We start from the raw sequence: 27,647 nt of genomic DNA, 5'->3' as shown, positions 1-27,647 counted from the left end.
TACTGGTCTTGGCAAGAAGGCCCAATCCTCACTTAGCCATAGCTACCTCCATAGTTACCAAGTACTTTCGTATTCCTAAAATTTTATGCCATCCATTTCTACTCTGAATTTTAAGATCTTTTCAAGATCTGCCAAACAAAACTATCAACTAACATTAGATGTTTGTTTTAAAAAAATCACAAGGGACCCTTAAGCTATAACTTACCATCTTCCCAGTGTAACACATCCCTTTTTAGCTGTAGACAGGGAAATTGCTCACTGTGACAAGAATCCACTGCTAACATTTTATTGCCTTGCCTGCAGCAGGATACAGCTAATCTGCCCATATTTGACTGAATGCCTTAATGTTTGAATTCAAATTCTAGTAACATATGAATGAAGAATTACTCTGTTCAGAGCAACAGCAGAACGAGTAACTGACCTGAGGTTCCAGTGACAGCACTGCTATTACTCTGGGGTCTGTCCAAGTCTATCAGCAGCTCATCAGAGTCATTCTCGCTACCATTAACCTTCTCATGTTCCTTCTCACTAAGGTCAAGAGCTACAACAGGCCCTCGAATTGCCTCCTTCGAGACATAGCAGCATGCCAGGCCTACTTCTTGCTCTAATGCAGTCCGAGTTAAGTAGCTTGAGTCAATTAGGCGAAGGTCACAGTATTTCAATGACCTAGAAAATCCAACCCAAGAAAAAAGGATGTTTTGTTTTCTCTGACTTTGAAGAATACTATCTTTAATTGCTTATTAAATAATCACAAGCAATATTATTAACCAGTAAATATAAAATGATTTAAAAATACTCAGCACATTTATGTTTGCTGGTACCTTGCACAGATGTTCATTGAACCCTGCACACGGTGCAGGAGCTTTACTTTTCACAAGTTGCATTGTTCAACATTTTAAACTGCACCCAAGGAGAATCTTCTAAAATACCCTTTTTGTGAAAAATAACCAGATGGTATCAAGCCATCAGTTGCAAGTCATATACTTATCCTCCCCCAAAAAACTTATCTAAACATTTTAGGGAACAGACACGTTGCAAGAGTCATAGCAGCACCTGGGGAAAGTTTCTCCCAGAGGGTCTTTGCCAGTTAGAACAACAATGCAAGGTAGACCTTCCAAATCCTGATAGGTGCGAGGAATCCAGTCTTCCTGCTCATTTCCCCTCCAAGCCTGCAAACAGAGAACATTCTGGTCACATCTAAATTGCACTTTCTAAACTGTCTTTTTCTTTGTTTGTTTGTTCTTGCTTCTTCTCTCTATACAAAGTTCACTTACTCAAGAGCCAACAAGAAGGAGAAGTTGGGTACAGGCATGCATTTTTTCTGGTAGCCAACTGTTAGCCAAGCATTAAAGGCACAGCAAAAGGATGTATAACATATGTTATTCCCTGCTGGAAACATGTAGTGTGGTATTAATCTGGTCTGTCAGTAAAAAACGCAATTGACAGCTTCAATTTCAAGTTGACACAGATAAGTTCTTAGAAAGTTGTATACTAAAGTAAAAGCTTCAAGTGGAATATGAAAAAGACTCAGTGATACTTACATACTTGCTTGAGCATTCTATATAATGAAAGATTCAAAGAACAAAATTTACATTTTCACTGGAAAGGACCCCACAGGCAAAGTGCCTATCAAGGTCCAAATTTCGCGACTCTATTGCTTTTCCCTCACCACTGTGGAATGACTGCTTGTGTCAGTCCTACATCTTCCACCCTCCAGTTCCTTACTTCAGAGGAGCTCAGTGACCCCAGTTGAGCCCATTTGTGTTCTGTGTGTTGGATATAGCCTCTCCAAAACAATGCTGTATCTTGAGCAGTATCTTACTTGCTATGTTGAGTAGCAGACCACTCACATTTACAGATAATACTGGCAGTATTTGATCAAAACAAGCCTGAGTACCCTACAGCAAACATTAAAAGGAAGCAACGCTGGAAGACTCTGAGTTTCTATAACAGAGTAGATCGGTATTATCTGCTAAAACTCATAGACAGTGCTGCAGGTCACCACCTGAAGGTTCTCTTTAAGACAGTCTATAGCACCAGTTGACAAATATTAGCACCCAAATCAACAACTGCACATCTGAGCACATTCAAAGTCATTTTGGAATGGGGAATCACAGGCACAAAATTGGAGTCTTCAATCTTAAGAAAGAGACAAGAAAATGCTCCTCCTTAGTACAAGTCAAAGGCAACCACTCTCCCTTAGAAAGGAAAGAAGCAATTCTACTTCTACAAACATTGAAATTATATTATAATGCTGAAACACAAAAATGAAGGGTCATATCCAGCCATCCTTATTAATGTGTTATGGGTATTGTCCAGGAAACCTAATGACACAACCTCCTAGATCACTGACCAGTCACAACAGGAGAGCAACAGAGCCCATCTTTATAACCCAGAGACTTTGCATTGCCGATGCTGTTTGGAGAGTTACGGTCTTTCCAGAAAAGGAAATTAAATCTTAAGAGTTCAGAATCAGCAGGTATTTGAACTACAACATATCACTCTACTAGGAAAAGCTTTTCCGCTTTTTTCTTAATAATGGACAAATATCAGTAAGGGAGACTCCTATCCAGATGAGGCCCAGAATCTACTTTGCTGAATCATACAGACAACAAAAACAAATATGCAAGCCTAAACTACTCAGAAGCTGCCCATTAAAAAAAAAGAAAAAAAAAGAAGAAAAAAGGAAGAAAGATTTATTCTTCCCAGTATAGATGTGCAAGACAACAAAATACAGCTGTCTTGACAGAGCAACTAGACATGTGCGCACTTTGTGGAAAACAATCTGCAGGAAGAACTTTGTCTCGAATTCTCCCTAGTTCATCTATTCTCTACCTGTACCGTTCTCTCCTTTGCCTTCCTCCTCCCCCAAAGGTCATATTTTATGAATCATCTACTCAGGTGGATGAAGGTGATTGAAAAGGACAACTCTCTAGCAGATCAGTGACTCAGTGTGCTTTGAAAATTTCCACGGCAAAACCGATGACTGATTTTTTTTTCTTAGCTTAGGAACAGTGTGGTTCAGTAGTATTTCCCTTTTCTACTACAGTTCTGTCCTCTTTCCCCATCCTTGAAGCCTGCTGTTTTTTGCATTCCCTGTGTTGCATGTTTATAGAAAAAAAATATTTATCCAACTGCCTACCAAGCTGTACTGGCTCTGTTAAGCAGACTCGGCAGCAAAGACACATTCGCTGGCTCAGCAGGGTTAGTCTAGCTGTGTGTTAGTCTGCTTCTCCAATGCTGAAAGTTTCTGAGAAAGTGGAAGACTAGACAATGAGACACGGCAAGATAGATACAAGCTCCTGCTTTTCCTTCTTCTGGCCCAGGGTTAAAAAAAATAAGTAAGTGAAGAGTGCCTGGTGCTTTGAACTTAAAACATAATTTGCCTACAGAAGAAGCATTTCTAGTCCTGGTTTCTCTGGAGGGACAGAGAGCTGCATCCTTCAGGGCTCCTCGCTTCAGAATAGCTCCCAAACTATTTGATTCTTATTACTGTTAAAGGGTGCCCTCTATTGCCATGGCAACATTCTTGGTCAACAAAATACTTATATAAATACTTATATAAATTACTTTCCACCATCTCTTTCATTCTGTACCTCAGGGTGTGCTCCCAGACTCAGGTCTGACTTGCCAGCTGGATCAACTAACAGAGAAGGGAATGGACTATCAACGTCACAGATCTGCTGCCAGCTCTCCCTGCCCTGCTACGGCACCACAAAAGCTGGTAACTTGCTGATAAGGAGATGCGAAGCTAAGTCTTACTTTCCAGAGGGTTCCACTAACAGCTATAAACTGGTTCTCTTTCCCTCTCCTGCCCATGAAAAAAATCAGAATGAAATCTCATCCTCTCTGAAACCAACAGCAGCTATTTGTGAGACCAGCATTTCAAGCCTCCTTCTGATCAGAAAGCATTCAGTAACCTAATATTGTTCTACCACTCCAAAAGAGGCCTGGCTACTCAAAATGAAAGCAGATGGCCATCAGTCTCATTTGCTCTAGACCTCCAGCCTTAGCACTCCCTTTATCATCAGAATAAAAGCCAAGGAGCACAGAGACTAAATCAACATGTCTGCAATAAACTAGACTCAATGATAGTACAGCTGATGCATTTTAGACTGGGAATCAGCTTCATATGCTAGTACTATGTCAGATACCCTGTGTTATCCAAGGCACCAGACAAGCAGGTATGGCAGACTGGCAGAAAACTCATAGGTGACCTTCACCCTTCTGGAGCAGCTGCAGGAGCTCAATGGGACAATCCACCTAAAAAGACACTAGAGGTTTGTGTATGGTCAATTCAATTTCTCTCCTCACTGTCTTCATATGCATGTTTCAGACCTCAATGGGATTTTTCTAGTCACCCGCAAGGAAAGAAACAAGTCCAGAATCCTACAGTTCTGTTTATTCCAATAACCATTCTATCTTCCACTGTGGTGGAGATGGATATGCAGATGGTTTTGTTCATTCTCTACCTCATCGCTGTTCTCCATTCAGTTAATGGCTACATGGATTTATCCACATTGCTCTCACACTCAATTCTGACTGCTACTGAAGGCCTCACAGGCTGCTCCAGCAATGGGTAAGGGATGCAAGCCTAAGGCAGAGGGTCATAAAGAAAATTTCATAGGACAGTCCAGAATGACTTAATGTTATCTAGCCTCTAGCCAAAAAATCCTGGAGGACAGAGCTCTTAGCTCATATCTTGTTTTCTCCCGCAATATTTTTTCTTTCCTCTCTTCCCTCTCCTGCTGCAGACATGGTTTGAGAAGCAGAGGTGGTAGCTTCTTTAAAGGATACTTTATCTGTTTGTGGTCGAGGACAAGTTCTATAAGAAAGACTCACGTAATTCATTCCTTTTCCTATGTTGAACACAGAATATAACTTGTAGTAGAAAAAGCAGATGAATCTCTGTGTGAGACTTAGAGCAGGGATAAGGAGAGAGAATCAGAACTACTTTCAGGCTGGTATTAAGAAAAGTAATCAGTTTCCATTTGTTTAATTAAAGTAGCGAGGTTAACATAGGAAATAGATTTGGCTAGTAATACCATGTTCTTATAAATTCATGCAAATTTTAGCCTGGTGCATATCTGCTGTGCAAAAGAGGCTTTCAGCATGCAGTGATTTGAGAAGTAATGAAGAACAGAATACTTAACCAGTTATCAGAAGGCAGAAGATGGAAGGACAGAGCAGATGATAGACAAACTAGACAGACAGATAAATGAGTAGAAAAGATTAGTTTGCCTAGGAAGATGTGAGCTCTGCTTTCAGAAATTCAAGAAACCCATTTGTTCTTTAAGACTGACTCATGTGAGATAACATTCTGTGTCTGACTTCATGGACCAGTAACAATTTAATTGCTTTCTGCGTTTCTAAATAATTTATAATTATCAAAAGTACACTACACTTCCACAGAAAAAGATACAGAACATGCATCCTTTTTCTATGAATAATTAACTTACAAATCCACATATGTGTAGGAATGCACACAAAACGTGCAACAGTCAAATGACTATAAAGGTCATACAAAAATTTAATTTCTGCTAACCTTTAACCGTGTCACAAAATGTTTTGCGACAGTAAGTTCTGAAGCAGGATTCCCAAGGAGGATCTCAAAACGATACTGCAGACCTAACTTGTCTCTTACTTCTTGTAACCTCTCCTTGGCCAGCATGGCTAGCTGCACAGACGGCACCCTAATGACAAGCATGTGGCCGCAGCCATTCTTATCCTTTCCGGGTGAAGTGATGAGGTCATCCATTATGCTGAGTGTTTCGGGTGTGCTGTGATCCCTGAGCGAGGCCATGGTTGTGAGGGCCATCAGTGCCTGGGAATACTGCTGAATGAGAAGGTAGCAGCGAATCACCATGCTGTGCAGCCTGGGGTACCTTTGAGGGGAGACAGTTCCGTGTTAGCACCTTCAAAATCATAGCAACGTCCAAAAATTAGCTGAAAATAGGACTATGGAGTAAAGAAGCACCTACTTACTTGGCAGTGCTCAAAGAACAAAGATTTCCATAGACAGTAACTGTGCACAAAAATCTAACTGTGTTTTAAGTAAATGTATATAGCATTGCCCAAATGCAGAACGTAAGGAGCCAAGACCTGTAGCCTCAAGTAACATAAACTTCTGCTACCTTCACCTGGGCCAGAATTTCAACTAAAAATCTCTAACTTGACAGAGATATGGACCATTTCAGATGCTGTTCACTCCAGCAGCAGAAGCTAATAATCACATTGCTATCTAGGAGCTTTTTCTTCTATGAACACGGAAAACACACACTGTTTCAAAGGATTTGTGGGAGAAGTACTTCATAATTTCATATTTCTCACCACACTCACTAAAAAGCTAGATTTACCAAAAGGGATTCCTGGATCTCAGCCAAATCTTAACTTTCACTGTGCCTTAAATTATACAGGCAATGTCTCTTTCTCTCTTGTTTCAACTATATTCAGTGACAACAAACACAGTCTCACAAAATAAAATGCTATAAAAAAGAACATTAAAATCTACTCAAGCAAAAAATCAGTTGATTCTTAGTTATTCTCCAAGAGTTTACTCACTGCCATAAAGTTTAAAAAAAGGCTTCACAATTTAGAGACACCAGTATGTTATGACATGTCAGTCAATTGGCAGTAACTTTTTCTGTGCAGCTTTTGCAAATGCAGGACCTCAAAAGTGTAAGATATTGAGGTAATTCAAGTTAGCACAATGCTCTTTCACCAGAACTGATGCCGACTTGAAACATATTAGGCTTTTGCAAGCTCTGGACAGCTACTATAGATCTACCAAGTTTGCAATCACTTGTACATGTGTGTGGGCCCTAGTGTGTTAAAGGGAGATGAGATTAAGCATTTCTTTGACAACAGAGTGATAGAGTGGGTGTAATGTACCCTCATGATGTATACACTTGGCATGTGAGGGCTCTATCGCTATAACCTGGAGACTAAGTGGCTGTAGTGTCCAGGATATGGCTATTGAGCATACTTGGAAATTATCTATATACAACACCACTGTTGCCTTCTTCCCAAATGATTAGCATTTATTTTCTCAATGTACCTTGGTTCTATGGAAATTCTGGGTAATATCAGTCACTAAAAACAGAAGTTCCACTGATTTACAGGATATGTTTCTCTTTTACCGTAGTGAACTTAAAAAAAAAAAAAAATGTTGTTTATCCCCACCACTGTTTTTGCAGCATGAATTTTAACATTACTATGCCTTTAGTACTAGTCTTGTGCTACAGAAGTCTAAACTACTAAACAAAATCTCCAAATCTCCTCAGTCTATTTCTTGAGTAATTTAAAAGAGTATATAAGATCCACTTGAATAAAGTGCTGTGTCTGTCTTTTGACCAGCAGGTACAGTAGCTCAGCAGACCATAAACCAGTCATTAAATCAATAAATCTTTAAAAAAAATTACCACTCTTACCCTGGAAGCACACACTGCTAAAACAGTTGAGATTTTTTCTTATAATATCACAATGTCTGAAATGTTTTCAGACTTACAAGCTTGTAATGCTCAATTACTCAGACTGAACTGCCCAGTTTCTTGAAGACAGACACTACAATAATAAACTTGGACTCAGAAGTATATTCAAGTACCAAGGTTCATCTCCCTTACCCTCTACTTCTAGTCTTATTTTAACTTTGTATCAGGGCAATATTTGCATATCTACTAATTCCCTTTCATCCTTATCCCCATCCTTTGTTTTCTACTAGCAAAAAAGAATAGAAAGAGAGCAATAGTGACCACTATCTCTTATATTGGAGTTGGTTAGAAAGTCAAAGAGAAGCTTAAAGACTTGATCTATGAAGATGAACGCAACCTTATTATTATTACATATTTATTACTTACATATTTGTACATAATAACAAATACACATATCCTTAATTATTAATATATATAGCTAAATTGACACATTTGATAATGTATTTTATTCAATAAATACAGCTACAGTTATAATTTTTAATTATATTGACCTAAATAAAACAGAAAAAACATTACTGAAGACACAGAACAGTACTGTTTTATTAAACATGCAAATTCAATGAGAAACTTGAAAAATTATAAAGGACCTGTCCAGCTGATGTGCAGAGCAGATTAACACCACGTTGCTGAAAACCATAATATTGTCTTTGTTTCTGTGAAGTGTGTCTTCAGTTATAACTTGGATAGGTACTGTGAAACTAGTGTGTTCAGGAGGTTGCAGGGTACTAACGAGCCAAAAATAAAGTTAGGCTTTGAGCTGCCAGAACTAAAACACACTCACCAGTCAAAGAAATAATAAAAATGAATTTTCTGAAATGATGTCACTCACCTGGGTCCACCACTGACAACCCTGTCAGCAGTCTCAGCAGAGACACTGGAAGTGGCGAGGTACAAAACCTGTGATGCCTTCTTAGTTTAGTGAGGACTGAGCCAAAAGGAAGGAATAGCATAGCTGAGCTTGGAGAGCCACTGAATGGGCCTAATCTATCCTATAAATAAACGAAAGATTTCCACTCCTCCTTCAACAGCACTATATTCAAAAAATAAAAATGGCATATACTTCACTGATCCCAAGATCAGTAACAAATGTCATCATGTCTTCATCCTTCTATGACAGGGCTCATAATTTATATCTGTGTCCTTAAAATCCCAATCAAGCACAATCCCAAACTCCCCTGTTACTATTTACCTTTCTAAAAGCGTATTGACCATTTTTTCAAAGGTTTCATCACATCTCAAAAGGGGACTTGTGACTCCCCATTGGAGGGACTTGCTGTATTCATTCAAGCCAAAGTACAGCTTGTCTTCACTTGCTGTGTCATCCTGTTCCATACAGAGATAATAAAAACATTAAGAAGAGCTGGAGCCAATTTTCATTTCTTTTGTTATTAAAATAAAAAAGTGGAAAGTATTTTCCAAGGCAAGGCATCCTTTCTTTTTATTCATTCTCCATCAATGAGGTTGTCTGTTTGTTTTAAGGAATACAATAAAATGTAAATTGTTCATTACTAACTTTTTCTTTGAATACAGTTAGGAAAAGACAGGCGTAGCTCCTTGCAAGTTTTTGGAAACACCTCCTACCTTTAATTACAGGGGTTTTCCAGAATCAAGCTAATTCATTTCTGACTTCCTCTCTCTAGCTTTATCTACTGACAATTTTACCTTATTCTTCTCTGTTTAAAACAGAACCTGAAAACATAAGGATTATTCATTTCCAAAATTACTCTTGCCAGTCAGACTCTGCACATCTCTAATAACAAATAGTAACTCTTTTCTGGAATGTAAATCTGCTGACAGAAATCAGAAAGGCAGAATATTTGCTTCCTGAAATTTCATGAGGTGTCTGTTGGAAACTTAGCATGGTCTCCGGTGTCTTTACATCTGACTAGTGATCCCTACAAATGCAATTAATCTCACACAGAGTCTCTCCCCCCACACTTTTTTTTAAAAAACTTTTTAACCAGAGGACCAGAAGTTGTTTATTTCTTACTTTTTGGAAACAAAAAAGTTGTTTAGACCATTTTTTTTCAGAAGGTCACCACAATGGCTTATATTTACAATTAAACAAAAAGCAGTCCAACTTTGAATATTCATTCACTCCTCCATTTCTGCTAGTTTGTTTTCGTTTGACTGTAGTCAAAAGTCAGACCACTTGAAAGTGAAAAGCAAGCTCAAGAGCTTTATGGCAAGTTCACATAGCTTTACCTGGCCATAGCATACAAAGTCACTTCTCACATTACTTTAGTGGACAAAGGAACATGTGCAGTTCCTGGGCTTAAATGTCAATGCTACTTCTATCATCAACAGCTCATTGCTCTTAGTCTGGAGCTTAAGAGAACACATTCCACCAGAGAAAGAGCTCCCTCCTCACATTTTTCTTTAATACCTGTTAGATTCTGTTAGGCATGAAGTTTGCATTAAGATTCAGGGCATAACAACTAAACACTTACCATAGTGTCAAATTGTATCCAATGTACCTCATTGCTAGAGCTGATCCTGGACTGCTGCGTTTGCAAGGCATAAGGAAAAGAGCTGACCTGAAGAACAAGGAGGTTGAATGCTTCAAGGACCTCCCTGCAATTAATAACTCTATCAGCCAGACCATGACTAGGCTCACCATGTGACAGGGAACTTGAAATGGCACTGCAGAAATAAGAATGCAAAGAATTGCCTTACTGACATCCTGAAATTCAATGGATTACTCTCTTCCTCCAGGAAAATCTCCAGATGAGCAGGGAACAGAGAACTACATCTCAAAAAAAACTTTGAAAGGGTAAAAAAAATATCAAAACCATTTGAGTGTTCCCTGCGAGTACACTCAGGTGCAAGTGGAAAGAAAACCAAATAATAGTCCAAAATCCCCTGACAGCAAGAAGTTGAGTTAGTGTGCCAGTTTAAAAGAGCATCAGATGGAGGAAACCTAAAATATGTCAAAACCTGATGAAATCTCTCATCGAAAAACACTGTTCCATAGGGTTAGGGTATAATAACAAGTTTACAAAATTCAGTGGATTCTTCAGCCAGCAACAATGTTTTTCTAGGAGCCTGGGGAACACCATAGTCGCCTAAGGTCCTATTTCTAGCTCCTGGAATTACCTTTGCCTCCAAGGTATAATTCCAAATTCAGTATATAGTGAAGACAATGACACAAATTTGATGGGGAAAACAAGGTAGAAGAATAGAAGAATGTTGCATTCAGCTCTCCTTGAAGGAGGCTGTTCTGTTTATTACAGCTCTGCTCACATGAGTCCCACAAGCTTACACACCATATCTGAATCCCATTAAGATTTTTCTCTCAGTTTACTCATGGAAAAAAGAACAGAATAATTTGTTTTACTTACAGCTTTCTCTTTCCATTGTAAAATTGTGATTTAGTGTTAAGAAATGTTTCTGTGCAGATTTGTATATGTTTTATTCTGTTTAGATCAAATAACTTGTGACATTCATGATACCTCAACACAGCTGCTGTTTTTTAAATCCTTTTCTTAGAGTAACTAGGACGCTTTTCAGACGATGAGAAGCGTTAAGTGCTTGAAAGCCTCCACATATTAAGAACATCACAATCATCAAGAATAAAAACATGTACTGAAACATGACTTGCTTGTGAACAGGGGAGAGTTTGAGGTTGGTATACTGGTTTAGAAAAAAGCGTTGAGGAGGAAAAAGACAAGAGTATTAATGGAAGTTACAAAATTTAGTCCTTTTTCCTGGCCTTCAGTACTACAGCACTCACCCATAAGAACAATCTTGTTAGGGGTCTAAAAGTCTGAAGCTACTTCACGTATTTTCAATTGGATCAGAATTAGAGCAAAAAAGATGCTTTCTGATTTCAGGGCCCAAAATTTATGAGGTACACAGAAACTTCTGGCTAAGGTGGAAAGTATTTTTAAATAACTAATAGAAAGATATTGTAATTGTTTTCCTTTGATATATTCAAACAACTACCTTGTTAAATCCACGTGGGCATTGTCATGAACCAGCACAAACAGCGTATATGGATTCTGCTTCACTCGTCTCATGAAAATTTCAAATTTTGTTTGAATCTCATTGTCTAGCCGAACCACATATTTCTCAGCTCTCTGATATGCCGTTCCATTGTCTTCTAGGCCCAGGTCCACAAGGACACCTGTCAAAAAGAATGCAACAAAATCCTTTTCCTCTGAACGCATCCAAAAACGAAGTGTCAGTTGTAGGTAGTTTGTCAGTAAAAGGATCCAGCCAAATCCTTGAGACACCCTAGTAAGAGCAGCATTATCAGAATGCATTTTGTCCCCAAATGGGGACTGAAATTTGCTTCTTGGCTTTTGAATCTCTTCCAGAAAACACTCAAAGACTTCACCCATTGCCCAAGAGAAAAAAGAAATTCAGATCTCTAGAAAAATTTCCAGAGCAGAGCTGAGTTGGCTCTGCTCCATGATACTAGGCCAAACATCCCCACACTTAGCTAATATATTAATCCTGCTAGAGTCAGAAAAAGTTACTCTGACCTTCCCTTCGCAAAAATTATAAATTTATACAAAACTGCCTCTCACTTAGCTCATATCAATTTTTTTCATGCCCTACCTCAACATTAGTGTCCAAATGTCAATAAAATACAACTACACTCTTGCAGTCTTTGTAATCATAGATTGTCACTGTGTTCATAAGACAAGTAAGATGTAACATATATGGCTTTGAAAACCATTTGAATTAAAGAAGCAACAATAAGCCATTGTGAAATATGGGCCAACTATGTATTTGCCAAGGTATTAATCATAGCTTATTTAAGCTAAGAAACACAGTGAACAGTTCTCAGAAAACCTGTTTTAGTGTACAGCAGCAAATTAAGGAAATGTCTGAACAAACAAAGACTTGAAGAAAAAATGTAATGTTATGTTAGAAAGGAAAAGAAACCCCCAATTTGCATTCTTTTCACTTTACTAACGAAGTAGTATCAAGTAGAGAGAAAATACATGTGGAGAAAGGACCTCAAAATCGAGCTACACAAGGGGAAATCTGCCCAACTGAAGTCTGGAACTGTTTAATTTAGACTAGAAAACAAGAGGGGGAAAAAGCAATAGCTATCTAAAGCCACTCATAGAAACATCACACTGGAAGCTCCTATTCATCTTTTGCAAATACGAATGCAAGGGATTACTAGGTAAAGCTGAAGAAAAAAAATCAACTGATAGAACAAAAAAAAAGAAATCAAAATATTCAACTGTCCTAAGAACTTCAGTACTCCCAGATATCAGAGATCAAAAGCTAAAAAGGACTGGACATTTATACAGGCAGTCCATAGTTCTATTAGACTGGAATTTTCTCCAGGGACAAACTCTGAAGCTTTTCAGAGCACATGTCAATCACTAAGAGTAGATAAAAACAGTCATTCTCAATAGGGACATGTTCCATTACCTGTCCACTAAAGCCTTCTTGTTCCTCTTGAAGTATTTGATACTGTCAGATACAGAACATCAGACAAGAAAATTCATCTACTGAACCAGTATGGCAATTGCTGTGTGCTTAAGTGCAAGTATTACTAAGGCATTTATCTATCTAATAAACACAGCTTCCTGCACATACATCTGTGCTAATACATATGACAGTGTATGCACAAATGTGCACCTAGAACAAATGGTACTAACAATTCTAAGGAATAAAGAATCTAAAAAGCCATAATTGCTCATCTGCTTTCTCTCTTCACAGCTGAGTGTTCCTTCAGTTGCACTCCTCAGTTCTGTGCAAGTACAGTGATTCCCTTTTGCAACTCACATGATACAGCATGGGCAGAATACATGAAAAGGAGTTACTTTGAATTCATGGATGAAATCAACTAATAGAGCCAATCTAGGACCTGCAGAATACATGTTAGAGCAGTTTATTTTTCCATTTATACCAGATAACATTTAACATCAATCATATACTTTGTGATCTTAAATGATCTTTTCCCTAGTATCCCTTTTACCTGATTGTCGAATTCGTTGAAGAGTCTGCTGCACCAGGACTTCTGAACGTGGAACTACAACAATGAAATCTACTTTGCTGAAGTGGCCAAGATCCAGGCTTTGATTGCCGCTGTCTGCTATAGCACAAACCTGGGACAAGAGCTTTCTTGCAACTGTAAGCTGTGGCTGGTAAATTTGGAAGGTATCAACATCCAAATCTAAAGCATTTTGTTTGAAAAAGAAAACAAAACACAAGAGACATGTTTACTTTCCCCCCGCCCCAATGAACGTTGAGCCTTCAAATAGTCTACTCTCTTGTATTCACTCACCAGAATAAATCTTAGCATTCTACAGAGCTGGGTTCAGATCACAAATCTTGACTTTCCTTTATCAAAATGTGATTATGTATCAAAGATCTTCAAGTAAGCACTGTCCATTTTGTAAATTAAGCGTTTTGAGAATTTATAAGGAGGCAACCCAAGCGAACCTCAGTGCTAAAAGAGTGAAATGCAACCCATTAAACGGGTTCCTTCCCACCTTCCAGGAGAATCAGCCATGGGTGCTGAGGTTTCTGTGCTCAGGGCACTATGGGCTAACAGCCACCAAACCTAGTAATCTGAGAAAACTGAGTCTGCGATAATCCTGCCAAGACAACTCTCTCTCACGGGAGAGCAGGTCAGTTGGGAAGGAGTCATTTGTAGATCAGCTCTACTTGCTTTTCCTGAGCACCACTCCATATTAGCTTTGAGATACTTTATGTCTATATACTGACTGATAATAACATACACTGCTAAGGGAAGATGAGCAATACACCTAGAGAAAATCCCTTCAATTATTTTGGGGAGGGGTACTGTTTATTTGCTTTTATTCTCTCTTCAAACTGATTATGTAAAGAAGCTCAAGACTTATCCATCTAGAGGGTGCCAGAATGGTATGCCTGGCAGCCTCCCTAATTGGAACTTCTGATCCATGTGGAGACTACAAACCATCCTGTTTTCATTCAGATTTAACATTGAGCTGATTAATTTGAGCTAACTAATGTGAGTCAAGAGCATACCTTTCTTTCACAGGGAAAACAAAGCTTTATTGGAGGTTGAATTTGCTTTGATACTAGACCTAAAAGAATCTCAGTGTTCACAGCAGCTCAGTGTTTCTTCTTTTATCATAACTGTCATATGAAAAGGAAAGTACAGTTAAAACTCTGAATAATCAAAGAATTCCAAAATGGGACAAAGCTAAAGAGCATTTTCAGGCAGCTAATCCTAGTTCATCCTTTGCACCTAAGTATCTCATCATTGTTGTGCTGCATAATATACACCTCAAATAAGCAAATTACAGATTACACTTGCATTGCACTTTTAATCCAAGCTCTTAAAACACTTTCCTCAAAACTTGAAGCCCTAGGCACACTTGTGTTATACGTATTTATACCATTTTACACATTTGGAAAGTGAGGAAAATCAAAAGTTAAGATATAGGAGGACTCCTGGGGAAATCAGGAGCAAAACAGTTCCCTTTGCCTTAAGCCCAATATTATATTCCTTTTCTAGGTGTAAAAAGTAAGATGAGTCCACACTGCCAACATTATCCAGGAGTATCTTCTCTACTTTGGTTAGTGCAAAGCAGAAGATCAAGTACTTTAGTTTAGGAATTACAAAATATAGAGAAAAAATGTTGCTGAAGATTATTACACAGATTTTCTGTCCAAGAGACTACTGTACTGCTACATTCAGTTGGCAGTATTAACATTTGAAGGCTGGCATAGTGACAGCAACTGTGCCTTAGACTCTTCTGAGGCACATGCATTTTGATGTTTAACAAACTATTCACTTATTTCACATCTTGCATGTAAAAATATTACCTGGTTCTTGTGTAGAAACCATGGCAATCGCCTCCTGAGATGACACACACTCACTAACGTCTCCATTAAAAGGAATAATGACACTTTCTCCTCGCTGTTGCAGCATTTTTTCTAGCAGCTTGTCCAAATCATCACCTAGTTATGAATTAACAACAGCAAATTATTTGAAAGAACTTTCAGACAAATGATGTAGAACTTGACATATATACATGTTTTCACACAGCTGATGTCAATTCTGTGAAGGGACAGGAAACTAGAGATAAAGGAAGAGAGGGAGTGAGAATGTTTTTCTCTTTTATTTAGCAATTTACCAGTAGAATAAATTCCAAAAAAGAAACCACAGCTGAGTAATTTCAAATCTGTGCCTTTACAGCTTATTCTGATGATCACTAAGAAACAAACACTCTAAAACAGCCTCTAAAAACGATGCTAAAAATGCAAACAAGAAGACTCATGCACTTATGGGTCTCCTCCTGTCAGATTTAGCAGCACAAACCATGTTAAAAATGGTTTGTCACAGGGTGAGTAACTCCCACTTCACTGGTAAAGGAGATGAGGAGCACTACTTTAAACCTTCTGAATGAAGAAAAAGAAATAATGCCTCTCAGTGGAGAGGGGAGAGCTGTATCTTCATGTATGCTTTACAAGCAGAATAGAAGACACCTGGATACTAAACAAACAAGGCAGTCGCTGTCTTTGTTAGAACTTCTGTTTCTCAAAATCACTCACCTAAAGATGTATTTTTGAAATGTGATGCCAGGAAACTAACTTTCCCTGTGATGAGCTCATAACTGATCTCTTTTAAGAATTCACTGGTTGTAAGCATGCTTTCCGCAAGTGCTCTAGACTGATATTGACCTGGAGAGGGATGGGGAAAAAAAACAAGATCAATCTTTAATACAGTACACTATCAACACCAACTTTTCAGTCTAGAGGTACAGGGCATGCTCATCTTCAGTCATGGATCTCCACTGCTTTTACCCAAGAGATCAGGAGAGGAGTCTCAAGTATATTTTGCTAGTGACAGAAGAATTAGTATATCGATTTAGCACATTCTTTGCAAGCTGTTCCCCGTAGGTTTGCACACTAGGGTTACAAATGATATACAAAATAAATACCTTAGATGTACCTTAGAGGTTCTGGTTAAATATGAAAAAGTAATTGTCCTTAGTGCGGGGGGAAAAAATGGACATTACTGATTTATCTGCCTACAAGGGAAAGATGACTAGTCACAAATTCACTTTCACTCAGACACACTCATGCACCTACAAATATCACAGGCATTTGAAAATCAACATGGTAAAAAGGATCTTCTGTTTTATAGTGGTCTACAGAAGATTTATGCTCAATTCAGTATAATCATGTGAAATAACACAGCTGTTAAACCAAACAGAAAAAGACACATAGTTTTGCTGCTTGATCACCTTAAGATACTTCCTAAGGCAATCACACAGAGAATAAAGTTTCAGGCCTTTCAAGGAGTCTCTCAAAGGGGGCCTGACTGAATGTGGCTGAAAATATACAGCTAATTTTCCTAAATCTCCATGGATATCGGTACTCAAAGTCTTCATGGAGGAAGGGTAAACTGTGACATTGCAATGTAACAGTATGAGGTGGAACAAAAAGAACTAAAGGGAAAATGAATTCCACAAAACTTCATTTGTATTTAAAGCGTACTGTAAATTTACTTACCTAGGACTACTACGCAGAATTCATTTCCTCTAATCTTTGATGCACAAATGGCAACTACGTAATCTGGTAGCTTTTGCTGATGTTTCATTTCATTAAGAGATCTCAAAGTCTCCGAGATGCCCTCTGCCAGGGAGTTCTGGGTAACAACCACATGCACCAGGTCCCGGGAAACACTCGCAATTAACCTAGCAAGCCAAGGGAGTTGACCTGGTGACACAGAGACACACTGTGCACTCATCTGCAAGGATCGCTCTCTCAGAGTGAACTCCTGCATAGCTTTCAACATGATCTGCTCAAATTCTTCCCTGAGGGGTATCTGGTCAGGACCTACATTAAAAACAAACAGGTAAAAGAATGGCATATCAAAATGTTATTGAACAAGCAATAATCACTTTCTTGTCTAGATCTGAGATGCTCTTTATAGTTTAAAGCGTATTTTTGCATTTTAAAGCGGCACTCCCACACACACACAACGGTATCTACCCAAATGGCATATTCTTGCTCTTCAGTATCAGAGGCATCTCTCTCTCTTTCTCTCTCTCTCTCCCTCTCTCTCCCTCCCCTTGCTTTCCTTCCTCCTTCCCTCTCCCTATTTTCTTTTTTGTTTTTAAATCAAGGATTCTACCTTACTCCCAGCTTTTCTACTCTCAGTAACCGATGAGGAGAGGTGGGAGAATATGTGCCTTTTGCTTGGAACAGCAATATGAATCACCGAGTCTCTGTATGTCTGTAGAGAAAAAAGTCCAAATGCTTATCTTCATACTCATAAAGTATGGCAAAGCCTGTCAACTGGTCTTCATTTTGTTTTTACTCATCTCGTACACCAATAGACTAACCATGGATGTAAATAAGGATGTTTAATTTCTTCTTTTACACTTAAATTTACCAAATATTCAAACTTCTAACACTGAGAAGGCTATGTCTATGCAACTCTAGATCTTAAATGACACAGGACTTCTGCAAACTATATTGTGAATTTGAACTGGAAAATAGAAATACATGTTTCATATCTTAGCATCAACTCCCCCAACTCAGTTTCCATTAACATTTTTATTAGTTTGGTTTATCTCATTTTCATGCATACTCAGGAGTAAATGAGAAATATTCACGAATGCAGAGCATATTTAAATTGCCAAGATCATATGTCAGTGCCACAGGAGACAGATTCACACCTCAGGAATTTGCTCTCCTATGACAAAAAGGGAGGGGCTTAAACACCAGAGATTTGTGAAATGCTTATTTGTTGTTTACGCTTTCTTTCAGGGGCAGAGAAAAAAGCAAAGGGAGTAGACAAGAAAGGAAACAAAAAGCTTATGTGACAGGCAGAGCATACACAACCTATGTCACCATCCAACTACCACAGGAAAGTAGGACACCTACAGATTCCTAATGCAAGGGTGTTTTCACTTTTGATGCAAACTGAAAAGATCTGATGAGTCTCATTTAACTCCATATAGTCATAGCTCTTTCTTTACAATTCTCTTTCTGGTAAAAAGTATTTTCTCTTCCCTTCTAGTTTGCGTCACTGCTCCAGATGTCAAAGTATCACTCATTCTAGATCTTTGAAAATCTAGAAGCAGGAAAAAAAATATTAACTGGTACAGAAATAAATCATCTTCTACAAAAAAAGATCTTATATACAACATGTCTAAAACAAGTAAGACATTATAAACATTCAGCAAGTTTTTGCTGAATGAGGGAAGTTCCTTACAAGACAGACTCTAGACAAAAAGATCAGCACAAACCGTACAACTGGGAACACCCCCAAACCAGGAAAACTTACAAAGACTCAAAATGATGCTAAACAATCCTAATTCACTGTTAAGATTCTTCACACAACTGCTCATATTATTCAGCTTTCTGTGTGAGAACACCACAGAATTCAGTCAGATGACTGACAAGGAAAAGAGCTTTTAGAATAAAGTTAGTTGCCAGAAATGTTCTGATACGGAAATATTTTGACTTTAGCAAAGGGTTTAGTATCAAGTTGACTTCTGGCAAGCTTTTTCCAGGAAAATTATTGAGGAAAAACAATGGAACTAAGATCAGATGTGATGGAAGAGAAAATGGTAAGTACTGGTTTTGATTGTGAACAATTTCATAAATACATATACATACAAATATATATAACATATATATTTGTATATATTCTACCAAAGTAAAAGGAGAGGATTTGGAAGTTTCTCTGCTGGAACAAGTATGCAGAGGGCTATTTTGACTTCAGAAAATGAAAAAGAATAATACCATATAAAATCTGTATCTGGGAAAGGTGGTCTTAATGTATATATGCTTTCAAATGCACCTATAACTTAAGTACAACATATTAAAATGCCATCCATTTCTGGTAGATATACTTCACCACACAGCCCACAGAGAAGCAGTCCTCCATACATTCAAGATTGAGGGAACTGCTAGAATAATCTCATGCTTTAGGCATCCGAATATCATTTCCACAGAAGAAAGAGGCTTGTTCCAGCATTGAGTTTGGATGTGCATCCAGATATTGAAGCTACAAAACACCTCTGGCTGCCACAGCATAAACATACTCTAGGTGATTCAACTGTACCACAACAAGAGAGAAAGCAGAATGACTTTATAATTCTAGACAGGTAGTTAACAGAGGATCTGGAAATCTCCATCTAAAAAATCACAACACAGACCTTACTGCTGTATATGATGAAACTGTATTTACAGAGACTGTTGAACAATAATAAAAAGCACAAGAGTAGAAATGATAGAATATAAACCCATACTGCAAATATGGTCATTCTGAGGTATAGAAACAAGCTTGTAAAATATCTTTGGCAGCATTTATAGTGAATAACAAATGTGAAATCTACAAAAATACTGGAAACAGACTGAAAAAAACCCCACAAAAATCAAACACACTTTTTGATCGTTTTTAGTTATTCCTTTATCACAGTTAGAGAAAATTATGTAGAACAGCATCATAGCTCACAATTGTAGCTTTAACTGTGTACAGTTTTCATAGAAGATGTAAGATGAAAGCTTTAGAAGGGCACATACTTTGTTTTAATTTGTAATATCACTGTGAGACCATTCAACTATTCAATTTCAAAAAACATAACAGCATGCCTATACACTTAATGATGATGTCATACTCTTTCAGGAAAAATGAAAGGAAGTCTCAGGTATGTTATTTTTCCATAAAGAAGTACCTCCATAAATAATGTTATGATCTGGAATCACAGTCTTATGCAAAAGTATTTTGTACAATAGTGAGACCTGTAAAAATTAGGCGGGATTTGGGACATGGCATGGTTCTGACTGCTTCTCAGATTTCTTTGCCTCTATTGTGCTCTTTTGCAATATATTCTGGCAAAAAATGTATCTTTTTAGTCTTACTTTCTAGAGGAAAAAAAGAGGCTCACCTGAAAAAACTGTTAACCTATGTGTGTATTTGTCTCTATTTCTACCAGTCAAAAACTTCTAAACTGGCTATCCTCCAATCATTTGATTTTCCAACACAGGGTAAAGGCTACAGTTCAGAGTGGCTGTCATGATTCCAACAGTTTTAAGTGTTCAGCAGTATTAAAACTACTGACACATTTTGACCCCAATGCTCTTCAGAATGTTTTTACTTTTCTTTTCATCAGGCTTTTTTATCTTGCAATGCTGGTGCCCATCTCCACATAAGGTCAAATGTAAAACTGTTGAGTTTTGCACAATTAAAAAAAAGGCCAAGTCAAATGCCTATTAAAAAGAGAACTTCTTTATGCTGAAGACAGTGCTTATTAGACACAGTGAAGATGAATTCCAGAAATTTCATATAAGTCAAGCATTAGCTTGCAACAAGTATGACTAAACACCCATCTAAGGTCGCACTCATCATCAATTATCGAATGCAGTTCACTGGCTGCTCCAGAAGGTTTTTTTACATATATATATTTGTGTGTGTGTGTGTGTGCATGCATGCACACACATACATACATATATAAACACACAAAAACTAGAAATGCTCTATTGGCTGACTGCATGCTTCTTTGAAGGAGATTTTTAAGCTGCCTCTGTCAATCCAGGATCAATTCAGGACTGTATGGTTTCAACATGTACACTCTACAGATTTTCCAATGAAGAGAAAAACCTCAAAAAAATTTAAGCCCACTAAGAGAAGGGCAACAAAAAACCACTCAGCCTGTAAAGGAAAACCCTTTTTCAGTTCCAACCTGGCATCCAGTGAACTATCAAGACTATTTCCCAGTATAGAGTGGTAAATAAAGCAGACAGGTTACTTGGAGAGTGTTATAACACAAGACATAACCTACTTCTCATCTCTAACTGCATTGCATCAGCAGATAAAAGTAAAGCGTAAGAACACATGGTTTAAACCTACACAGAATACATTTACTCCCCAGATTATACCGCTATCACCAATTGTATTTCTTCTGAAATGTTTGCACATTTGATGCTATTTTGTATTACGTTGGCCTCAGCAGAAGCCCAGTCACTGCACACTCCTCTATGATCAGCAGCAGTTTCTCAACTACAGAGATTAAGACTGAGACTGCTGTGAGAAGTTTCCCAGAGCTAATCTTGCATTATTCTTTGGGCTTCTAAAACCTTACTCTTATGACTGCTATATTTTACTCTAAGGCAGGGAAAAATTTCTAGACTTGTAAAAAGAAAAGGAAGACATCATTTGCTGGCTTGCCCTCAAACTTGCAAACAGTCCATTTCAAATACATTTACTAGAATGAGATATTCACTGAATAATTTGCCCTAGCCTGAATAACAAATGTGGTTTTCATGTAAACGTTGCTGTCACCAAAACAATGATGACTGCCACACATCTGCCAGCATTTCACAAAACTGAATAAAACAGACCAAGTGTCCTTAGAAAGGACTGCGATAACTGATGGTTTGATACCCTAAGCAAATGAGTTATTTGCATTGCAAAGGAGGACTGCATTTTCACAAAGGTGACCTGGTCAATCCCCATATGGAGAGCAGAGGCAAGATGAGCCTTTATACATCAGATAGAAGTAGAGTGAATTTAAAGTAGCAAAGTCACACACACTAGATGGAGCCACTTACCTCCTCCAGACACAAAAATAGATAGCCACAAAACTGGTTATGAAACAGCAAAAAAAAGTGTGTGAGGAGAAAAAAATAACAGTCACAGACAAAAACTGAAGCGCTTACAACTGCTTACCTAGTTGGACAAGATACTGAATAGTTAAAAGTATCATATTCTCCACGCTTAACAACTGACTGCTGGTCAAGCCCAGGAGATCCAAATCCTTGTTCTCCAGCTGCGGAATCTTGTAACAATTCACCAGCAAGGGACTTACAACAATATCACCAACATTTCCATAGAAATAAGGTAAAGTGCCATAGCCTTCAAAAAAGAAAACCAAAGACAAAACTAAAAATTCTCAAAATATGCTACTGTATGAAATCTTGCACAACCTAACATTCCCACACTTCAGCTTAATGTTACCTTGCAAAAGATACTACATCAGTGACCATACTTGACATTATCATTGATTACAAAATAAATGAGATAGGTGAGTGCTCCTTGCTTTATATTACAAAAAATGATCACAAAGATTTCTGAAAACTAATGATAATTGCAAACCATTAGGATAATAATTATTTTTACCCAAACACAAATGAGAATGTTGTCTATTGGGTCTTACCCTGACCTTTAAACACATTGAACACATGAGGATGATATTCTCCATAATATACTGCACGAAAAAGGAAAACCAATAGAAGCATATTACATTGATCTTAACATTACAAAAACAATATAAGTTACATTAGGATTGATTCAGGCACTGTGTTTTGCCATGATTGATTTCACCTTTTTGCTGCATTTACATTCTGTTTTCATAAACGGGTTAAACAAATATCAACCACTAAACATGCTGTTCTGTAAGGCAAAGCAGATGAGAACAAGCTAACTCTTCTTTTCCTTGAGAATGTTTTCTTTTAAAAAAATTTCCACATAGATTTTGCCAAACCCATCCATTTGGGTACATTTTGTTTTGTACTATTAATAGGACACTTTCTCAGGGACACTAACATTTAGCTTAACTGAGGACTTCATTGGCAACTCTCCAAGAGCCTAAGGGCTGCATTCAGTTCGCACTTAAGCTGCTGACTGTAGGCACCCTCATCTTTAATACAGAAGTGCAGTTCTGAGTATGACAGAGTACCATGGTAGAGCTTTAGAATATGCTTCCAGAAAACAAAAATAAATAAAACAAAGCAAGAATAGTGCAATTCTAAGCTTAAGGTTTTTATTTGTGTAAATGATTCTACAAATTCTCTTGGAAGCATATGTATTAGAATAATCTGTGCAACTGAGGACTTTCAGAACTTTTCCATTTCTTAATGAATGAAAAATTATTCCAGGAATTGTACGGATAGGCATATTCTATTAATACTGAAGTTACTTTATACAGCCATCTGTACTATTCAGAACTGAAAAGGATTTAAAAGTCAAAAATCACTCCTCAAAATTTTGGCAGTAGTGGTCAACCTATATTTGTTACATTTTATTCCCAGCTCAGATTGAAACAGATATTCACACTACAAGTCATATTTTTAAAGTAGAAACAATGTACTTCTAAGAGTTAATAATGCACTTTATACAGCTAAAGGATTTTAAAGGTCTGATTTCTTATTTATCTTAGATGCTTACAGTAAGAACAGGACTATAAAAGACAAAAAGCTAGTAGGATTCACTTTTGATTAGTCAGTTCAGAATCAATTTTCTGGTTCTCACGAAGAATCTCTGGACTTCAAGATCTGGCCTATAAATGCTGCAGGAAATATTTGGTTGTTTTGTAAGTTGTTTACATTGGAAAGTTATTTTCATTTCATGGAAATATTTCTATTCTTGGATTTTACAAAAATCTTATTTGTATAAAACTTAAATTTGGCCAGAGGTTTTGTATAAAGTTGACCTAGTAATGATCCATTTGCAAATCAATTTCTACCAGAAATCACCTAACTTCCTATTTTAAGTGTTGAGCAACTAAAGCAAACTACTCAAGACCAACTGACTTCATGTTGCATTGAAGCAACAGTGTGGTTCAATTATCCGTGTCAGAATCAACAAAAAGAAATACAAAACTCCCCTTTCTCCCTGCAAAGCATGCATTTGTTCAAAATGAAGCAGTTAATTTTTCAGTGCAAGACTTACCTATGAGAATCACTGGTCTGACTCCCGAGTTATTCAGCAGGTTTTCAGGAACTATTACAGTCTCCCCTGCTGGGATGGGTTGAGGCTGTAAAATTCCAGTTAACATGGATTGAGGAACTGGGACTGACAAAAGAGGCTCTATAAAATAAAGAAAAGCTTCCATTATTAAAAGGCTCATACTGTGATTTGGCCGTATGAACACATGAAAAAAAAATAGTGCAGATCACTAACTGTAATAAAATTCAAAAAGACTCTGCATTTCCTGCTATAGTTTAAAGTAATTGAAACTGAGAACCTATGTCCTCCTATAGCCCCACCCCTAAAACAAAACTTTTTCTGACTACTGTATTGTTGGTGGGAATTGGAGAGAAAAATACAGGTTTGAATATGCACCTTCTAACAAAGCCAAGTACTAAGCCAAAAGGCCACCTCTAAAACAGAGGCTACCTCTCAATGTTACCAGTCAATCAATATAAAGGAAGAAATTGCTCTAACTTTTGACATAAAACACACATAGATCAGAGAGACAAACACAAGCCAAAATCTCAAAGCTGTCCTTTGGCAACTGTGACATTAGAAAGATAAAAATTAAGCTTTATCCATAAAAGAGAAATAGTAGTTTTCACAAGTAAAAGGAAACAAAACTCAAGAATTTAGTAATCTGTACAGATTTTGCTGTAAGACTTGCTTCAAAAATTTCTCAGACTTCAATGGTTGTTCATAACAGATTTTTCAAACAATGCCACCTAAAGAAAAGCATCATAGGTAGCATGAACAAACGTATGCATGCATCTGTTTCAGTTGTAGATACCTTTAGTCAATAGAAAAAATGTTACAAAAGACTCATGAAAAATGGAGTACATAGTTAAGGTAGCGCATTTGTTGAGATAAACTCAGCCAAAAGGAGGAGCTTGACTCATGTATCTTCAGCAGGTCTCTGAAGACAGAAATCTACAAAAGCTCCTATTCATCTGAGGTGCTCAAGCAGACAAGTTTACAGTATCAAGTACCCCTTCTTCCCATTATGAATATTTCTGAAAATCAATTCCAAAATATCTCAAAATCAAGCCCTGCAAAGCAGAGATAAAAATATATTGTGCAGTATGACAAATGTGGGCCTTTTTCCTTGTATGTTTATTCTCCTGCTCTGTAGAGACAGAAAGAAGTAATTGTTCATTTCCCTTTACAAAATACTCTGAATCCCACAACTGAGAAGTGCTTCAACAATAAACAGTTTCATTAATAGTTACGTATGAACAGAGGTACATACATACACACAGATGAGTATTCAAACTTAGGTTTAATCCTATTTAATATTATGTTATTACATCTCTCTCCCAGAGCTTTTCTAGACACACTAGATGTTTGGTATCACAAGCTGTATCCTACTAACTAGAGATAATCTGGTGGACAATGACCTCTATTAGGCCAAAATTATATAAAACCCTCTTCCCTCGCAGGAACTGAGTGTACTGTTTCTGTAGTATGTCATGCCAGACTGAGCCATAACACTGAAGGTAAAGGCTAATGGAAATCTTTCAAATATGTTCAGATATCCATACATCTTCAGAATTTTTGAAGAACTGAGTTACATTTAAAGAAGGTAGATAGCTTTGGATCCTTATTAATACTATTCCCATCTTTCCTTCCTCCCCTGCTCCCAATATTTTCACCTTTCCATTATCCCATCTTACATTAGATTACAGATAAAAAGGATCAAGTAATCCTGTGTGCTTCTCTGGGGCACCTGAAACACTCTCCATGGCACCCAAGCTCAGTGACACGCTCTGCACAACACTTAAAGAGAGCAGCACTGGGCTACTGGGCCAGCTACATAAATTCCAACAAATGAAATCTCTGTATTATTAAAGTTTTACCTGTTCTTGCTGAAGTCCGAATTGTAGGAACAGGTACCACTAAACCAGGAGGTGGCACTGGGGACCCAGGAGACCATCCTCGGTGACGCTTCTTTGGTGGCCCAGAACTGGACATTGAAGCTGAGAAGAAAAGCAAAAACTCATTCTAAATGCCATTCTCCCAAGTGACCAGATTCCAGCCCACGTTCCCACTTCACAAGGGTGTTGAGCTAGTTAACTCCACAGACTTCCAAAAGTTTACACACAGGTAATACACGAGGCCAGACCAAGATGTGAGAAATGCTGCTACTTGTTGTTAAAGACTACATGGTTACCATTAATGCTCATGACAGAAACCAAACGTATCCGAAAAGACTGAACTACAGAAACAGCTATGATGGGAAGAAAAGTAAAATCACAGATTTCAGGCTCAACACCTAGTGCAGCTTTAAATAAAGAAACAAGTTTTCTTTACCTTGGTCTCCAGCTGCAGAGCTGGGGCTAGGAGAGGTTGAGTGAGGCACAGGGCGAGAGAGTGTAGAACTCAATAAATTGTTTCTTCCTCCATTAGCGTTTCCATTAGCAACATCCGTGGCACGCAGTGAAAGGGGAGCTGAGTATATAATAAAGATACAGAGTGTGTGGCTTCAGACACTCTTCAAATGAACAAACAAAATAATAGAGCAGCATACTCTCCCCCCTCCCACCCCGCCACCACACACACACACACCCTGAAAGGGCAAGATGAATGGCAATACAAACGTATTTCAGGCAAAGCATGCGGTATACTTGGTAGAAAACAACTTGAACACAGGCAGCAGAATTAGCATTTTGCTAGAGTACTTCTAGATTTCAGCGTGGGAAGGATTAGGGAAGAAAAACTTCCAAAAAACCCCCAAACAAACACAAAATAAAAAATTACACACAGAAAGTAACCGGGAATTTTGCAACACATTTGTTAGAAACTGATTTTTTTAAAATACCCATTATGAATACAGCTTATAAAAGTTTCAAGGCCTCTTTGATGCATCTGTATTTTTATCCCCCAATTGTCCATGCCTCATACAGAATAATTTATCACAAGGCTCTAAGGTAAAGCCTTTGCAAGAGAGCCTGGGCACAGAAGAGAGCATAGTTTGCTGCAATGTGTACATGCTCTGGATATTATTGATGCAGATCATCTTTAATTTCGCTATCTCTGCCTAAGACAATCCTCCAGTCCCAGAGTCCTTAGCAGGCCCTGCTATATCCAGATCATGAAATGAAACTACAAAACAGAGGACCGCAAGAAGTTATATCCTCTCAGTATTTAGCTACATCTTATTCCATACTTAAGTATATTTCTTGCAGGAGAAAAAAAAATGGCATAAACTGCATAGAGGGGAAATGAGGCTTGGGGGCTATGGCTCTTTGCGCAAATGCCAGCTCCACAGGGATTTAACTCCCAGGAACATATTCCAGGAGCAATACCAGGAGACAGCCCGAGAGCTTGCTGATGTCAGCTGCAACAGAGAATGTCCAAGTCAGGGTACATGACTTAAAACAATGTAACATCAAACTTTTTTCCAACCATAGTCATCCAAATAAATTCAGGCGCAAGTCTCTCACACTAACAATTAGGAAAATTTGAATTTTGCACTTGCTACCTAC

General features: G+C 37.8%; 1 protein-coding gene across 1 annotated transcript in view; it reads right to left on the bottom strand.

Annotated features, from left to right (window-relative positions):
• Positions 1-27,647, bottom strand: part of GREB1L (GREB1 like retinoic acid receptor coactivator) — an 80,217-nt gene that overhangs the window by 21,221 nt on the left and 31,349 nt on the right. Inside the window, exons 7-20 of the mRNA XM_062570213.1 lie at positions 26,473-26,610; positions 26,019-26,138; positions 24,142-24,279; positions 22,141-22,326; positions 16,968-17,294; positions 16,005-16,133; positions 15,276-15,410; positions 13,435-13,632; positions 11,436-11,616; positions 9,941-10,133; positions 8,680-8,813; positions 5,546-5,885; positions 1,054-1,169; positions 422-666 (exon numbers count right to left, since the gene is read on the bottom strand). Coding sequence (XP_062426197.1) covers positions 422-666; positions 1,054-1,169; positions 5,546-5,885; positions 8,680-8,813; positions 9,941-10,133; positions 11,436-11,616; positions 13,435-13,632; positions 15,276-15,410; positions 16,005-16,133; positions 16,968-17,294; positions 22,141-22,326; positions 24,142-24,279; positions 26,019-26,138; positions 26,473-26,610 — 2,580 coding nt within the window. The remainder of the gene's footprint in view (positions 1-421; positions 667-1,053; positions 1,170-5,545; positions 5,886-8,679; positions 8,814-9,940; positions 10,134-11,435; positions 11,617-13,434; positions 13,633-15,275; positions 15,411-16,004; positions 16,134-16,967; positions 17,295-22,140; positions 22,327-24,141; positions 24,280-26,018; positions 26,139-26,472; positions 26,611-27,647) is intronic.

This window comes from Rhea pennata, chromosome 2 (assembly GCF_028389875.1).
Source record: "Rhea pennata isolate bPtePen1 chromosome 2, bPtePen1.pri, whole genome shotgun sequence".
Taxonomy (NCBI): Eukaryota; Metazoa; Chordata; class Aves; order Rheiformes; family Rheidae; genus Rhea; species Rhea pennata.
This window is presented reverse-complemented; position numbering and strand designations above follow the sequence as displayed.